This window comes from Gopherus flavomarginatus, chromosome 5, assembly GCF_025201925.1.
Source record: "Gopherus flavomarginatus isolate rGopFla2 chromosome 5, rGopFla2.mat.asm, whole genome shotgun sequence".
Taxonomy (NCBI): Eukaryota; Metazoa; Chordata; order Testudines; family Testudinidae; genus Gopherus; species Gopherus flavomarginatus.
In genome coordinates this window covers 151,554,842-151,573,511 of record NC_066621.1, presented here as the reverse complement: position 1 = coordinate 151,573,511, position 18,670 = coordinate 151,554,842, and the positions used below count along the sequence as shown (strand labels likewise).

General features: G+C 47.6%; 1 protein-coding gene across 2 annotated transcripts in view; it reads right to left on the bottom strand.

Moving 5' to 3' along the window:
- Window positions 1-18,670, bottom strand: part of GCH1 (GTP cyclohydrolase 1) — a 48,890-nt gene that overhangs the window by 8,942 nt on the left and 21,278 nt on the right. For both annotated transcript variants that reach the window (XR_007774352.1, XM_050952742.1), the window contains exons 2-3: window positions 17,462-17,571; window positions 9,025-9,080 (exon numbers count right to left, since the gene is read on the bottom strand). Coding sequence is in view for 1 of the 2 variants with exons in the window: in XM_050952742.1 (XP_050808699.1) it covers window positions 9,025-9,080; window positions 17,462-17,571 (166 nt within the window). In the remaining variant the exon portion in view is untranslated. The remainder of the gene's footprint in view (window positions 1-9,024; window positions 9,081-17,461; window positions 17,572-18,670) is intronic.

Below are 18,670 nucleotides of genomic sequence, written 5' to 3'. Positions count from 1 at the left end.
GGGAAGATGTTGTTTTAGATTCAGCAGACTATATAGATTTGGTGATCAAAGCCTCTCACACGCATTTTTTCCAACAAAGTGGGTATTCACCCACAAAAAGCTCATGCTCCAAAACATCTGTTAGTCTATAAGGTACCACAGGACTCTTTGCTGCTCTTACCCTCCGTCTGGATCTGTATGTCTACACTACGGGATTATTCCGATTTTACATAAACTGGTTTTGTAAAACAGATTGTATAAAGTCAAGTGCACGTGGCCACACTAAGCACATTAATTCGGTGGTGTGCGTCCACGGTCCAAGGCTAGCGTTGATTTCTGGAGCATTGCACTGTGGGTAGCTATCCCGTAGCTATCCCATCGTTCCCGCAGTCTTCCCCCGCCCATTGTAATTCTGGGTTGAGACCCCAATGCATGATGGTGCAAAAACAGTGTCGCGGGTGATTCTGGGTAAATGTCGTCACTCATTCCTTCCTCCGTGAAAGGAACGGCAGACAATCATTTCGCGCCCTTTTTCCCTGGATTGCCCTGGCAGATGCCATAGCACAGCAACCATGGAGCCCGTTCAGCCTTTTTTTTTTTTTACTGTCACCGTATGTCTACTGGATGTTGCTAACAGACGCGGTACTGCAGCGCTACACAGCAGCATTCATTTGCCTTTGAAAGATAGCAGAGACGGTTATCAGTCGTTCTGTACCATCTGCTGCTGTCATGGGTGCCCCTGGCTGAGGTCGGCCGGGGGCACAAAGACAAAAATGGGAATGACTCCCTGAGTCAATCCCTCCTTTATGGTAACTAAAAATAGAGTCAGTCCTGCCTAGAATATGGTGCAAGTGTACTAGAGAACCAGTGTACCAGAGAGCACAGCCGCTCCATGTCAGATCCCGTAGAAATGATGAGCTGCATGCCATTCTAAGGGGTGCCCCTGCAACAACCTCACCCATTGCTTCCCTGCTCCCCCAACCTTCCTGGGCTACCATTGCAGTGTCCCCCCATTTGTGTGATGAAGTAATAAAGAATGCAGGAATAAGAAACACTGACTTGTTAGTGAGATAAAATGAGGGGGAGGCAGCCTCCAGCTGCTATGATAGTCCAGGCAGTACAGAGTCTTTTCTTTACACAGGAAAGGGAGGGGGCTGACTGAAGCTCAGCCCCCAGTTGCTATGATGAAGACGGTTACCAGCCATTCTGTATCATCTACTGGGAATGACCAGGAGTCATTCCTATTTTTACCCAGGCGCCCCCGGCCGACCTCACCTGAGGCCAGCCAGGAGCACTCACGGGCTGATGATGACGACAGATAGCAGTCATATTGCACCGTCTGACACCGGGGAGGAGAGGGGAGAGGATACTGCTGTTCACTGCCACAGCATCGCGTCCACCAGCAGCATGCAGTAGACATAGACTGACATATAAAAAAGTCAAGAAATGATTTTTTCCCTTTTCTTTCACGGGGGGGAGGGGGGTAAATTAACGAGCTATACCCTGAGCCACCCCGGACAATGTGTTTGACCCTACAAGGCATTGGGAGCTCAGCCAAGAATGCAAATACTTTTCAGAGACTGCTGGGGACTGTGGGATAGCTGGAGTCCTCAGTACCCCCTCCCTCCCTCTATGAGCGTCCATCTGATTCTTTGGCTTTCCGTTACGCTTGTCACGCAGCACTGTACTGTGGACTCTGTATAATAGCCTGGAGATTTTTTTCAAATGCTTTGGCATTTCGTCTTCTGTAACGGAGCTCTGATAGAACAGATTTGTCTCCCCATACAGCGATCAGATCCAGTATCTCCCGTAAGGTCTATGCTGCAGCTCTTTTTGGATTTGGGACTGCATCACCACCCGTGCTGATCAGAGCTCCACGCTGGGCAAACAGGAAATGAAATTCAAAAGTTCGCGGGGCTTTTCCTGTTTACCTGGCCACTGCATCAGAGTTCAGACTGCTGTCCAGAGCGGTCACAATGGTGCACTGTGGGATACCGCCCGGAGGCCAATACCGTCGATTTGCAGCCACACTAACCCTAATCCGATATGGTAATACCGATTTCAGCGCTACTCCTCTCGTCAGGGAGGAGTACAGAAACCGGTTTAAAGAGCCCTTTATATCGATATAAAGGGCTTCGTTGTGTGGATGGGTGTGGAGTTAAATCGGTTTAACGCTGCTAAAATCGGTTTAAACGCGTAGTGTAGACCAGGCCTAACACGGCTACCCCTCTGATACTTCACAGATTTAGGTGAACAAAATCTAAGCTTTTGGGAACTCTCTTTCTTCTCACTATATTTCTGTGGGGCCTGAACTGTTCAGATTTTAATTTTTCTTTATATATCACTGTGAAGATAATGTCTGTGGCTTATAAAATAGCCATGTCGCGCTGTAAAAATTAAGATTATAAAATCTTATGAAAAAGAAAAAGTTATTTAATTAAATTCACTTCTTTAGTTCCTTTGGGGACTTGAATGTGGGGAGGTTGACCCTGTGCAATCCTTGCTGAAAATCCGTAGAGACTGAACTCTGGGTCTCCAGCTACTTTTTGTAAAAGCTGGGTGTGCCAGTACCTCCCACAAGGCTTTACGGGAATATGACATCACCGGAATATGTTTTGTGCTGCCTGGGCCATGTAACATATCTCCATAAAGGTTATGGTCTACTATATCTATTCAGCGTGTTTGTACACATATCATTTTGTACTTGAGGTTAAGAATATTGGTTGTATACTTGCTTGATTTCTAACTAAGCTTTGTGAGGCATTTGGTCAGCTTCTTTAGAAAGGAATTCACAAGGTTAAGTACCCAATCAGGAAGCACTTGGGAAACAATGCATCTTGGAATGCTCCAATCCATATAAGAAATCTTCCTGGAGACATACAAGATACTATGCGGACAATGGCTTCTGCCTGCAAAGACTGCGTCATTCATGGACATGAGACTTGCCAAGGTGACTCCAGAACTCCATCTTGGAGCTGGACTTTGCATAGGAGTGAGGAGGGGGTCTCCACCCACAAGAGAGTCTATTTAAACCCATGGAAGATCCCTCCATTTTGTCTTCAGCTGGCTAAAGAAGGAGCCTTTCCCCCACACCCGGGATACTTGAAGACAGCTGGAACAAAGAACAGTAACTACAGGGTGTGTGAGTGATTGCTGGACCCAGGCTAAAAGGAGATTGCTCCGTTTTACAGACTATTTTGGAACTAGTGAGGATCTTATCTGTATTTAGTTTGATTAGACATAGATTTGTGCATTTTATTTTATTTTATTTTGCTTGGTAGCTTACTTTGTTCTGTCTGTTACTACTTGGAAACACTTAAATCCTAATTTCTGTATTTAATAAAATCACTTTTTACTTATTAATTGACCCAGAGTATGTATTAATACCTGGGGGAGCAAACAGCTGTGCATCTCTCTATCAGCATTCTAGAGGGTGAACAATCTGAGTTTACCCTGCATAAGCTTTATACAAGGTAAAACAGATTTATTTGGGTTTAGACCCCATGGGGAGTTGGGCATCTGAATGCTAAAGTCAAGCACACTTCTGTGAGCTGTTTTCAGGTAAACCTGCAGCTTTGGGGCAGGTAATTCAGACCCTGGGTCTGTGCTGGAGCACACAGGAGTATCTGGCTCAGCAAGGCAGGGTGCTGGGGTCCTGAGCTGGCAGGGAAAACAGGAGCAGAGGTAGTCTTGGCACATCGGTTGGCAGCGCACAGGGGGTTTCTGTGATCCAACCTGTCACAGGGATTGGGTTTTTTTGATTTTTTTTTTTTTTTAAAAGGCATTGGAGACAGGAAATGAAGTGCACTCTAGCCCGCCCAAAGGTTATAATTGCACCTCCTAGGTGAGAAGGTAACAATGGTCACACAGTGAACATTTAAGCATGTAAAAAGCCATCTAATGATTTGCTTCAGTGTCTGCTGGGAGAGAAAATCCTCAGGGCAGCTTAGCATCTGGCCTGCATTTCTTAAATGGCAGGGTTGTTTACAGCAGCTGGGCTCTCTCTCAGCCTCCAACAGGGTACAGCAGCAGATGTACCATCCTTCTTGGTGTAACAAACTGTCTCTCTCAGCTCCCCGTGGCTTTCTGTTGCTCGTGAAGTGCCTGTTCTGTGACCCATTAGTTCTGTAGCATCCTTTATAACAGCTTTATTTGGGGATTTTGCAATAGAGTCAGGCATCAAATGAAGGCTCCCCAAGGCTGTTCCTGGAAGCTACAACACACTGTACCTTTAAGACTATAGACTCGGCCCACTGGAACTTCAAGGAAACAGGTGTTTGATATTGGGATTGGTTTTGGTACTTTTAACCCAAGGGATATGCTCCCAGGGCCATGTTGATAACCACCACTTTTAATTAAGAAAATAAATACAGGGATCTTAATACTGCTTTTTAATTGGTCTGCAGATTTAACCCACTTCTCGTGCAGTGTCATCATGCAGGCAGTGGGGTGATGCCTCAATATAATTGATACATTCAGAGAGACAAAACTTCAGCTCGGGGAAGGAGTAGTTATGTATGCAAATCCTGAATGCTTAATAAGATAGCCCATTGGTTATGTCAAGAAGCTTCTGTACAAGGCTTTTATATTGGTCTTGTCAGTCTCGATGGAAACCAGACCCACCTTGCCCTGCCTGGGCCATTAATTAGACACTTGTGAAAAAGCAAGAGAACATCATTTTCAGAGGAAAGGTTTTCATAAAATAAGTCCCTTTACTGAAGAGCAAGGGGTGTGTTACCAGTCACTTTACAGGAAGTAGCACTAACACAGAGGAAATATTGATAAACAAATGTAAAATAAATTGATAGACAAATATTTCTTAGCCTTAGACGAGAAGAGGATCTGAAAGTACATTTATATATTTGTAATAGGATTATTTGCAGTGGATTTGCAAGCCACGTTTTTAAAATCCAGAGAAAGGTGTTTGTTTGCTGAACACAGGTTATCCTTGACTATATAAACTTATTAGACTAATCCTATCAGGATAGATTATACCCAGGGCACCAGCAGCCTCACATCTTCATTTGAGCCCCTGCTTGCATTAAATAGGGCAAGGAAGGGATATATTTTTTGGTCATCTAGTCTGATTTTTACTACAGTTTTTGAAAACAAATTAGGACTGTGAATAATATTTTGCAATCTAAGAGCCTGATCTTTTGCAATTGAAAAAATGATGGGGATTTCACACTGACGTCCTAAGGACAGGATCGGAGCCTGCAATCGTACAATGGATCAATATTACAAACCCCACAGTGCTTCTATATCAATTGCAAAGAGAGATAGGAAGAAAATTATACACTTTTAACACTATATTGCCATCTCTATTAAGAATCATTCAAGACAAGTGATTCTTAAATTGAGCATTCCTTTGTACCACTGCAATTCAGAGACAATTGCTGACAAATGTAAACTCAATCCAACTGATTGATACTTCATTTCATTTGTGATCCTGAGCAGAGTTTGAAAATGTCAAGAATTAAAACTCATAGACTCATAGACTCTAGGACTGGAAGGGACCTCGAGAGGTCATCGAGTCCAGTCCCCTGCCCTCATGGCAGGACCAAATACTGTCTAGACCATCCCTGATAGACATTTATCTAACCTACTCTTAAATATCTCCAGAGATGGAGATTCCACAACTTCCCTAGGCAATCTATTCCAGTGTTTAACTACCCTGACAGTTAGGAACTTTTTCCTAATGTCCAACCTAAATCTCCCTTGCTGCAGTTTAAGCCCATTGCTCCTTGTTCTATCATTGGAGGCTAAGGTGAACAAGTTTTCTCCCTCCTCCTGATGACACCCTTTTAGATACCTGAAAACTGCTATCATGTCCCCTCTCAGTCTTCTCTTTTCCAAACTAAACAAACCCAATTCCTTCAGCCTTCCTTCATAGGTCATGTTCTCAAGACCTTTAATCATTCTTGTTGCTCTTCTCTGGACCCTCTCCAATTTCTCCACATCTTTCTTGAAATGCGGTGCCCAGAACTGGACACAATACTCCAGTTGAGGCCTAACCAGCGCAGAGTAAAGCGGAAGAATGACTTCTCGTGTCTTGTTTACAACACACTCGATAAATAAGGTCAGTAAAATGTTAGCAAATACTTTCAGTAAAGACAGTCACCTTCAGAAATCCTACTCAAAAATACCAACAAACAAGTTATTCTGGAAGTTCCAGCCACAAGAGTGCTGCTAGTCAGAAGAGCTGAATCACAAAATGCCACTTCATAGAAAGGTTTCTAATACTAAGTGGCAATGAAGGGGGGAAAAAATTGTATGCAACAAGCTTTTGTCCAGGTAAATAGAAAGATACAGAATGGAGATGCTGAAAATAACTCAACAAATTCTCATCCTGCATTTTTACAATGTTTGCTGCATCCAGACACGCACAGTTTTGTGCCTGTGAAATACAACACAAACTTCCAGAGTCTTGAACAGTCTGCCTGAGCCTGCTACTCAGGGCAATGTTCAGCTTTTCTAGCTGCCAGCCCATGTAAGATAGAACGTGTGGACTGATGAGCTCCCTGAAATTGGAGGTTATTTTAACAAAGATTGCTTGTTCGTGGTATAAGGGTCTCTCCAGCTCTGAATCAGATTCATTCTTACGCAAACAGAGTGCAGAATGGGACCAGCTGCATTTAAAGTGCTTTAGTGGCATATTTGACCCACTCCTTCCCTGCTAAGAAAACCCAGCATGCCTGCAGATTTACAAGTTTAACTCTCATTAGTGTTATTGGGAACTTCAGAGGATTTACACATGTATCAGAGGGAGAATAAATGAACTCCTACATAGTCTTTGCAAACAGCCAACTTCTGAGGGTTTTTTCCAGAAGAGAACTGGACAAGGCCTATTGTATAGAAGGCCTAAAGGGAATATATTCAAGGGTTAATAGAAGGCATAGTAAAAGGGAAAGTTTGTTATGCACAAGTTTTAAAGCATCTAATGGCTTAAGGGGGGAGGTGAACTTTGCAATAGGTTAAGAAATAGCTTGGCTAATAGGGGAAGGGGTTTTACCAAGAAATAGGTTGCTGACACTCCTGGGGTCACGTCTTGCTGACCATCTGGAAGGGGGTGGGGACGTTCCGAGAAACTGACCCTGTGGCAAGCCCAAATTTGGAAATGGTCTAAACTGCCTGATTCATGCATGTTGGAAGTCAGTCAAAAAGGGTATAAAGGATGGCTGGACAGATCCATCGGGGCACTCAGTCGGTGAACTGGCTGTCAAGGGACGAAGGTACTAGTGGACACATCCCCACCATGGGAGATCTGCTGGCACTGGAATCCTAAGACTAGCTGGAGCCACTGTTTGCCCAGTCTGAGCAATTGGACTGTCCCTGAGGGGGGATGAGATTCTGAGTTGCAGTACTCTGCTTGAAAATCCTTACCTGACACATCCCCACCATGGGAGATCAGAAATAGGTGGATCAACAGGGCTGTGATCTCGGGCCTCATCTCAGGCCGACGGGAGAAAAGGGGGTGGGAAATCTGAACCCTGAACGATGCCATAGGGCAGCGGGAATCAAAGGAATTAAAAACTTGCCAAAAAAAGGGCCTGATCAGGTTTTAGAGCTTTCAAGTGGGGCCTTGAAAAAGTCGGGCTTAAACAGGTAAAGGAGTGACCGGCCGGAACTCCCCAAACTCACCAGGTAAAAGTTGTGGGTGTATTCAGGGAGTGGGCTGCTGTGCTGCTTGAAACTAAGCTCAAAAAATAAAGAGGGATTTTTCTAGCGATAAAATTACTGTGCCTTAAAATTATAGCATGCTTGTAAGTGTTTATGTGTAATTGTCAGTGTTTAATAAAACTATTACCTGATTTAACCATATCAGGACTGGTTTGCTCTTCTATCTGAATCTCCCTAAACTAGGGTAAGGAGGAGGCTGACCCTGCCGGTCCAAGGTTAAAGTTCAGAAATATAATCAGGTCAGCCTTAAAAAGAGGTCGAAGAACCTTCCATTCATGTCTCCACTAAATGGCATATTTGCTGCATTATCACTCCATAAATGCCACTTTTGCTACAACTGATTCAGCACAGCACTTGACATAAGGCCACATGCTGGGGGAAAGCTTTTTATGTGACAAATAGGTTTCTGAAATGCATCATAATTACTTTGATCCCTAATCTGAAATTCATCCATAAAATCCATCTCCAGGCTTGTTCACTGCAGGTTACAGTGAAACAAAAATGTCAGATTTAATTGAAGAGTCATCTGATGTAGATAGGACAGTCAGAGTCAAATCATGAACATAATCCAGAAAGAGTTAGTTTTATATCACATTTGTTTACCATTCACAAATTCTGGAGTTTGACCTTATAATGCAGTGTCCGAGCAAACAAATGATCAACTTTAGTGGACCTATTTGCCTGCCTTCCAAAAACTGGAGCTCCCTAAAATAACCACTTGCCATCACTTTTGCACAGTAGAACCTCAAGAGTTACGAACACATTTGGAATGGATGTTGTCTGTAACTCTGAAATGTTCGTAAAACTCTGAACACAACAACATTATGATTGTTCTTTCAAAAGTTTACAAACAGCCAATGAACATAGACTTAATACAGCTTGGAAACTTTACTATGCAAAAGAAAAATGCTGCTCCCTCCTCCTTTTTTTCCCCCCTTAGTAGTTTACATTTAACACAGTACTGTACTTGCCTTTTGGGTTGTTTTTGGTCTCTGCTGCTGCTTGATTGTGTACTTAACAGTTCTAAATGAGGTGTGTGTGGTTCACTGGGCCATTAGTAACTCTGAGGTTCTTCATATATCCTATACAGCAGTGTTTTTGAGTAGTCTTCAGAAAAATTATGAATCCATCCCTATTCTGCACACTCCCAAGGTGGTGGTGTTTCAAGTAATAAGGAGGTGCAATTTAGCTTTTGTTTTCCAATAGTCTTAGCGAGAAGGATTGCTGTAAACCCAAATCCAGAACATGAGATACTGCTACCATCTGCTGTACTTTAGAAGGGGACCAGATTACAGGTCATCACACTTAACACAGCCTGGAATCGTTTTTACAAATTAGCATTGCTTTCATTAAATTAGTACTTACCTAGCAAGCTTGCTGAGACCAAGAACTTGTTTGTTAGGAAGATAACCTATATGTACCTAGAGAAAGGGGAACAAACCATTCACTGGATCAAAATAGTCTTCAAGACAGCGTTAACACTCACGCATACTTTCTGAAATACACATTTGCCTCATGTCAAACTTTCAGACTCGCTTCCGTTTCAATCCCAGAAGTTTTAGCATGGGGCGGGGGAGGACATTCCACCATGCAAGTCTGAAAGATTAAAGAGCAAGCAGAGAGTGAGAGTGCCTGGTGAGTTCAGTATCTTTTTTTTAAACGTATACACCCAGTCTCGGGATGGCAACAGAGCGACATGCAGAATTTAAGTCAGGTGCAATAGAGAGATTGTTTTAGCATTACTCAGCACAGAAAAGTTAAGTTAAAATAAATGCAGCCTTCTCTGAATGGCTTAAAAAAACCAATCTTTTGAAGAAAGACTAGACTTTTTGCTTTAGCTGGACAGCTCATGTGGGAAGAAGCGCTTAGTGTGCAAACTGCAATGCACTTGAAAAAAAGAATTAAGGGATAACTCTTAGGACACCGATACTGCAGAAGGCCAATGAAATTAAAGCCATCCTCCATCCTGTTCAAATATGCATTTATTGTCTGAGCATTCAGGTTTAACAGGTAAATAGATAATACTGAAACAGTAGAGTTATTATTAAAGTCTGTCCTAAAAACAGTCACAAATTTTTCAGATTTGTGCTGAGAAAAACCGTATTCAGAGTTGTGAAAGAAGCTATTGTATTGAAGTGGATTTATAGTTGGAGCAGATTACAGATGACCCATTGGTGTGTCATTGTACCAAAGGATGCGTTTGCCAAGATAGCATGGTCGGAAAGGGTCACTGTAGGGTTATTTCATATAATTTTGCCTGGAAATCTGGTCTTTCAGAATCCTATTTTGCTGTACCTGTGGCTATAGGTATTATAATACCACCTAATTACCTGGCTAATTTGCTCACTCCTATCACTTTTCTGTTGGGTAATCAACCAACTGACACCTGAAAGACACGAAACATTTCAGATCAAAGTAAGAGACATGGTTTTGCAGTAGTTATTTGGAAACAAGCAATGACTTTTGTTGCGTGGCAAGAACAGCTTAACTGTGAATTTTTAGACAAAGCTACAAATACATCATTTGTTGAAGAGCATTTGCAGCAGGTTTGATATACCCAACAGGAGAATGGCTAGTCCAACAATCCTTAGAAGCACACCACGTCATTTAGCTGACCAGCTTTGACAGTTAAGGTCCAGACACCCAAAGGGGAGAGAACATAGCAAAAGGACTAGTTCGGTGTTTGGGATTTCTTCAACCCACACTGGCTAAACTTCTAGATGGAAAAAGAATTTACAGATTGCCCCAGAATAATGAGAAAGAAGCATGTAAAGCCTACACAGTAGCAAAAATATAGGCAAATAGAAAGCCAGAACAGAAAGGAGACTTACTTTCCAAAATTAAACACTAGCAATACAGCAGAGTTGGGGGAGGAGACAAGAATGAGATGACGCCCTCTAGGAGACACATAAAATACCTGCAGAGAAGCCCAGTTATGTTACCAGAAAATATATTTGGGAACATAAATGGCACGGATAGAATTTTACAGACTATGGGAACACCTGCTTCTTCTTCGAGTGATTGCTCATATCCATTCCAGTTAGGTGTGCGCGCAGCGCATGCACGTTCGTCGGAAGATTTTTACCCTAGCAACTCCGGTGGGCCGGCAGGTCGCCCCCTAGAGTGGCGCCGGCATGGTGCCTGATATATACCCCTGCCGGCGCGCCCGCTCCTCAGTTCCTTCTTACCGCCGTGTCGGTCATTGGAACGGTGGAGCGCAGCATAGCTGTCCTCCATGTCCCTAGCTCTCCATTGTCTCGTGTTCTAATAGTTGTATATAGTTATAGCTGTAATTAGACTTTTTAGTATTAGTTGTTAGTTGTACTACTTGTTGTAAATAGTTAGCGGGCTTGGGCGCGAGCCCTCCCCCGCGCCCGGTGCTGGGCCCATGCCCTGCTCGCAGGGTTTAAACAGTGCTCAGCCTGCAAGAAGCCGATGCCAATGAGTGATTCCCACGATGCTTGCCTGAAGTGCCTAGGGGAATCGCATGTCTCTGAAAAGTGCCGCATTTGTAAGGCATTTAAGCCAAGAACAAAGAAGGAGAGGGATCAGCGCTTAAAGATCCTCTTAATGGAAGCAGCGCTTAACCCTCCAGCCTCGACGCCGAGCGCCGGCTCCGCTCCAGCAGCGGACCGCTCCGGCACCGGGAAGACGCCGTGGCACCGGCCTTCCCCGGCACCGGGCCCAGAAGCAGGGCCTTCGACGTCTGCCACTCCAGCCAAGCAGATGCGGACGGAGCGCCCGGCACCATCTACTGCCGCGGCACCGACGATAGGGATTCCATCGACTCCGGGCCCGGGAGGTCCGTCGAGTCCAGTCCCTCACAGCTCCCCCTATAAGATCCGGGGTCGAGCTAGTGGTTCCCTCGACGCTGGAGACATTTGCTTCGGCTCGGGACCTGATTGCTTTGACTGAGCCTACGCTACCTCAACCCCCGGTGCCTCCGGTGCGGGTTCTGCAGTCAAAGGGCAAGCCTACGGCCTTGCGAGCTCCATCTCCGGGTTCACCGAGCCAGCACCGATCCCCATCAAGATCCCGGCACCGTGGACGATCTTGGTCGGGACGCCGCTCGCAGTCCCGGCACCGCTCCCCGCGGCAGTACCGGTCGTACTCGCGGCGCCGATCCTATTCATGGAGGTCCTGGTACTCCCGGCACCGTTCTGACTCGAGCCACCGCTACTGGCACCGAGATTCCAGAAGCCGCTCCCGTCGTCGGCGTTTGGCATCCCAGTTGGACTCCCGGCACCGCGCTGGTAGTAGGTCCCGGTCTAGATCCTGGCACCGGTATGACTCTCGGCACCGGTATGACTCCTGGCACTGAGTAGGTCGACGTCGTCTAGACGGAGGGACCCGTATCAGTCCCGTTCGGCTCCACCTGGCTATCTCGACAGCCGTCTGTATCCTCTCACACAGACAGCACGTATGCTATAGACGCGGACAGACCTGCTGCTCTCTTCCAGGAGCCCCCTCCGCAGGAGCATGGACCACAGCAGTGGGGCTTCTGGACCCCCTGGGCATACCATCAAGCCCAAGGGCAGCAACAGGTTCCCCCGCGTCCAGCAACGTCAGAGCACAGGGCTCTGGAGGCCACACTGTCTCGTTCTCTCCAGTCCCCTGCAGAGGAGGGATTGTCTCACCAGCGGGACCCTAACCTCCCTCCAGAGCTGGAAACATTGCTCCAGACGGAGCATCCTGCAGATCTACTCCTGCTGGGGTTCTCCTCGCCATCCTCCCCGGATGAGGCAGTGGCTGGAACAACATCCACCAGCCCTCCTCCGCTCGACCTCAGAGCACATCAAGACCTCCTCCGGTGCGTGGCGCAAAACATGAATTTGCAGGCCGAGGAGGTCTCAGAAATTGAGGATCCGGTGGTGAACATATTGTCTGCAGATGCTCCCACTCGTGTCGCCCTCCCCTTTATACGGACCATTCAGGCCAATGCCACTACCATCTGGCAGTCACTGGAATCAGTTCCCCCCGCGGCACGCGGCGTGGAACGCAAATACATGGTGCCCTCGAAAGGGTACAAGTATCTTTATGTCCACCCACCCCCATGCTCCCTCATCGTACAATCTGTGAACGAGAGGGAGCGTCCTGGCCAACAGGCCCCGGCACCGAAGTCTAAAGAAGCGAGGCGCATGGACCTGCTTGGCCAAAAGGTCTATTCTGCGGGCGCTCTCCAGTTTCGGGTGTCCAACCAACAAGCTCTCCTTAGCCGCTACACTCATAACACCTGGGCGGCAGTGGACAAATATGAGGAGTTGCTTCCACAAGATGCACGTCAGGAATTTGCGGCAATCCTTGACGAGGGCAAGAAGGTGGCACGTACTTCTCTGCAAGCATCCCTCGATGCCGCAGATTCGGCAGCCAGGACTCTGGCTTCTGGCGTGACCATGCACAGGCTTTCCTGGCTTCAGGTCTCTAGTCTTCCTCCGGAGCTCCAATACACCATTCAGGACCTCCCGTTTGAAGGCCAGGGCCTGTTTTCGGACAAGACCGACCCCAGGCTGCAAAGCCTTAAAGACAATAGGGTCATTATGCGCTCTTTGGGGATGCATACACCAGTCACCCAGCGCAGACCCTTCCGGCCTCAACAGCAGCGCCGGCCCTACCCTCAACCTCGCCAGAGGCAGGACTTCGCCAGATGCCGAAGTAGGAACGGCCGGCGTAGACAATCGGGCAACCAAGGGAGGCAAAACCAGAGCTCCTCCAAGGCTCCCTCTGGCCCAAAGCCTTCATTTTGAAGGTGCGCCCGAAGGCGATGCACCAGTTTCCCTCTCGGATCCATCCCTGCCATTCTCCAACCGTCTTTCGTTTTTCCTCCCGGCGTGGTCCTGACTGACATCAGACCGTTGGGTCTTATGCACATTACAAGCTGGATACCATCTGCAGTTTGTTTTGCACCCCCCCTCCCCTGTCCCTCTTCAGGGACCCCTCTCACGAGCAACTCCTTATTCAGGAGGTGCGGACGCTCCTTGCCAAAGGAGCCATAGAGGAGGTTCCAGAGGCCCAGCAGGGCAAGGGGTTTTACTCCTGTTACTTTCTGATCCCCAAAGCCAAGGGAGGCCTCAGGCCTATCCTCAACCTGCGCGAACTCAACAGATACGTCGTGAAGCTGAAGTTCCGTATGGTATCCTTGGGGACCATTATCCCGTCCTTGGATCCCGGAGACTGGTACGTGGCCCTCGACATGCAAGATGCGTATTTTCACATAGCCATCTTCCCGCCGCACAGACGGTTCCTTCGGTTCGTGATCAACCGCTGCCACTATCAGTTCGCGGTCCTCCCGTTCGGCCGCTCCACGGCCCCGAGGGTATTCACCAAATGTATGGCTGTAGTCGTCACCCACCTCCGTCACAGCTGCATACATATATTTCCATACCTCAACGACTGGCTGATTCGGGGGTCATCAGAGGTGCAGGTCCTCAGCCACGTCCGCATGGTCAGCAGTCTCTTCGAGAACTTGGGCCTCATCCTCAATATAGAAAAGTCAACGCTAATCCCCACTCAGAGAATAGAGTTTATCGGAGCACTTCTGGACTCAACTCTCACCAGAGCCGTTCTTCCTCTAGCAAGGTTCCAGACCTTGACGGCCATTATACGACGGCTGCAGTCAGCACCCTTGACCTCCATACGTACGTGCCTAACTCTATTGGGCCCCACATGGCAGCTTGCACGTTTGTCATGCGGTATGCGCGGCTGCGCATGAGGCCCCTCCAGTCCTGGCTCATCAGTCAGTACCGTCCGGCCCGGCACCTTCTGGACGCGATTGTTACCATTCCCCAGGATGTATTAGGTTCCCTGAGGTGGTGGCTGGACCAGTCCGTGGTATGTGCGGGGCTGCTGTTCCATCCGCCCCAGCCTTCGATGTCCCTGACAACAGACGCCTCAGATCTAGTTTAGGGGGCCCATCTCGGAACCCTACGGACACAAGGTCGGTGGTCACCTCACAAATTAGCCCTCCACATCAACGTACGGGAACTGAGGGCAGTCCGCCTTGCTTGCCAAACATTCCATCTTCAACTTCAAGGTCGCTGTGTCTCAGTATTCACTGACAACACAACCACCATGTATTACATCAACAAGCAGGGCGGCACAAGGTCCTCTGCCCTGTGTCAGGAGACCGTGAGGCTTTGGGACTTCTGCATAGCCCACTCCATTCACCTCATCGCGTCCTACCTTCCTGGGGTTCGGAACACGCTGGCGGATCATCTGAGCAGATCCATTCTTTCCCATGAGCGGTCCCTTCACCCGGACGTTGCCCTTTCGCTCTTCCAGAGGTGGGGATGTCCCCGGATGGACCTCTTCGCGTCCCGAGGGAACAGGAAGTGCCAGATGTTCTGCTCCTTTCAAGGCTGGGAACCAGGTTCGATAGCAGATGCCTTCCTTATCCCCTGGATGACGCATCTGTTCTATGCATTCCCTCTGTTTCTGCTCGTCCACAAGGTCCTTCTGAAGGTGCGCAGGGACAGGGCCCGCTTGATCATGATAGCTCCAGCGTGGCCCAGGCAGCATTGGTACTCCATGTTGCTGGACCTGTCTCTGGCCGACCCCGTCCCCCTGCCCCTTCACCTGGACCTGATCACTCAGGACCACGGCAGGCTACGTCACCCAGACCTGCAGTCCCTGCATCTCACGGCGTGGCTCCTGAGTGGCTGACCCGGTCCGAGCTCCGTTGCTCTACCCCAGTGCGGCAGGTGCTCCTGGGCAGCAGGAAGCCTTCTACCAGAGCGACTTATTCAGTGAAATGGAAGCGCTTCACCTGCTGGTGTGCGGAACGCAGTCTCCTCCCCGCTCAGGTCTCTATTGCCATTATCTTGGACTACATCAGGTCCCTTAAGGAACAGGGCCTGGCGATATCATCTCTTCGGGTTCATCTGGCAGCCATCTCCACTTTTCACCCAGGGGAGGATGGCCGATCGGTGTTCTCTCACCCTATGGTGACGAGATTCCTTAAGGGATTGGAGCGTCTATATCCTCAGATTTGACGCCCTACCCCTACCTGGGATCTGAACCTAGTTCTCACCTGGCTCATGTCCCTTCCGTTTGAGCCATTAGCGACTTGCTCCCTGCTCTCTCTCTCCTGGAAGACTGCCTTCCTGGTGGCCATCACCTCAGCCAGGAGGGCGTCGGAGCTCCGGGCTCTCACCGTAGATCCCCCCTATACGGTGTTCCACAGGGACAAGGTCCAGCTGAGACCGCACCCAGCCTTTCTCCCCAAGGTGGTCTCAGCCTTTCATGTCAATCAGGACATCTTTCTCCCTGTATTTTTCCCAAAACCCCACTCGTCCCGCAGGGAACAGCAGCTCCACTCGCTGGACGTCCGTCGAGCGCTTGCGTTTTATATAGACAGGACCAAGCCATTCCGCAGAACCTCCCAACTCTTTGTGGCGGTAGCAGAACAGGCCAAGGGGTTACCTATTTCCTCTCAAAGAATCTCCTCGTGGGTGACGTCCTGTATCCGAGCCTGTTATGACTTGGCTCATACCCCTCCAGGTCACGTGACTGCGCACTCTACCAGGGCTCAAGCCTCATCAACGGCTTTCATCACCCACGTCCCCATCCAGGAGATCTGTAGGGCAGCGACCTGGTCCTCCGTTCATACTTTCGCTTCCCATTATGCCCTGGTCCAGCAGTCCAGAGATGACGCAGCCTTCGGCTCCACAGTGCTCCACGCCGCAACTTCTCACTCCGACCCCACCGCCTAGGTAAGGCTTGGGATTCACCTAACTGGACTGGATATGAGCAATCACTCGAAGAAGAAAAGATGGTTACTCACCTTTGTAACTGTTGTTCTTCGAGATGTGTTGCTCATATCCGTTCCACACCCGCCCTCCTTCCCCACTGTCAAAGTAGCCGGCAAGAAGGAACTGAGGAGTGGGCGGGCTGGCAGAGGTATATATCAGGCGCCATGCCAGCGCCACTCTAGGGGGCGACCTGCCGGCCCACCGGAGTTGCTAGTGTAAAAATCTTCCGACGAATGTGCACGCACGGCACACACACCTAACTGGAATGGATATGAGCAACACATCTCGAAGAACAACAGTTACAAAGGTGAGTAACCGTCTTATCTCTACAGCTCAAGTGTGCTTCATGAGGAGACACTGTAGTGCGGATGCTCCATTCTCTGGTATTTCTGGAGCTGGTATGGACGTCAAATGTTGCAGCACAGAGACCAAGATCTTTAGACAGAGAGCCTCAGTTTTGCCGCGTCCAACTTCAGACTTTTTAAAAGAGGCCTGATTTTCAAAGAGTGGGTGCTCAGCACTGTCTGGAATTGAGGCCCTGTTAGGCTGTCACAGTTTGGGCATCTAAAATCACTAGTTACTCTTGGAAATCTAGGCCCGACTATTCATTGAAAAGAGCACACTAATCCAAGGTTTGCACAGTCTGCAGTGGTTACTGTGACGACAATCCACCAGCTGGCTTTTCAAATTGTTAGTGTAATCTGTTACGGATCAAAGCTGACGTCTGAGGTGCGTTGGTTTAATATCAAGATGTCTGCCCTGAAGGCTTGCTGCTGCTTCATGAAGAGCATTGATACAGAATGTCAGAAACTATTAGACTGATACAGGTTGACCGCTATATGCTAGGGTCTTAAATCATATAAATCTTGCACGAAGGTGGTCTTCAGAATTTGTATTTTGAAGATTGCTGTGATTCTAGATAAGTGGCTATGATTTGATATGATAGTAAGTGGCTGCATACAGTTACAGTTTAAAAAAAAGTTACCAGAAACACACACGAATGAGAGATTTAAATCATAGTTTACACTACAGTATCTGTTTTGTGAGGTAGTTACCTTTCCAACGAATGGAACCAGGTGATGTTCACACAATGAGAACATGTCTATGTCCTTCACAATTACCATCTCATCATGATCTTCATCAAATATGGCATCATTCAGAACATCTGAAATGAAACGTTTGCAGGAGATTATATATAAAATTACACACAATATGCAAAATATGGGGAATTCTGGTTTTTCTGATCCCTTTCTCCAGGCACACCTTAGCTCTTGGCAATTCTTAAGACTATGGAAAGTAGGCCCTGAAGTGCATCTATTAAGCATAGACTAAGGATCTAGTTTGATTGGTACAAGGTTGCTCGTCCTATGACTGCAACAGTGCAATGTCAGACTTCACAGGCACACCAGAGACAATTTGTCTTTAAGAAGAGTCATTAACGATAAACAAATTTGTTCAGAGAACAAAACATGTCCACCAAGGTTGGTGGGAAATAAAAAAGAAACCTAGAATGTAAAGAATAGGCTATGTGTATGGGACAATCAGAGGTGTAACTGCAGCATGTGTAGATGTCACAAGCTAGCTTTGACCTAGCTAACTCCAACGATAGCATGGAAACTGTGGCGATGTACAAGCCCACCCCGGACCCTAGGTAGGTATCCAAGCCTGCACTGCTATTGTTATTTGAGCTAGATCAAAACTAGCTTGGGTACGTCTACACATGCTGCAGTCATACCTCCGAGGGGCGTGTAGACATAGTGTATGTCCACTACAATCGGTGCTGATGAAGGCACAGTTATAAGGATCCTCTCATGTTGTATAGGTTCCTGCATGCACCACTTTGCGAGGTGAAACTGGTTTAGGGTTCAGAGAGGCAAAGGGTCTCCATATGCTTGAAAAGTAGCACCAAAAAGGGCAAGGTGAGGAGAAAGGCAATTAGACACACCAAGGTATCTTCTAGGTCAGTTTTCACAGTCTGACAAGATACTTTCTCCTTCACAAGTTTCATCACGTGCCCTGCAACAGTTAGGCCTCTATAAAAGGCAGCAGCTGGTTAGACTGTCCAGAGCTCATTCTCAGTGCCTCAGCAAGATCAGTACTGGGTTTATAGTTCTATAAGAAACTGACAGTTTTGCCTATCTAGCTTCTTATGCCCTCCCAGAAGGTTTATAGCATGGGGCAGAGCCAACTTAGCTGCACAGCCCATCCCCAAAGATAAGAGGTGTTACTCTTTTTTTCTTTTAAATGGGGAAATCCAAGCAGGT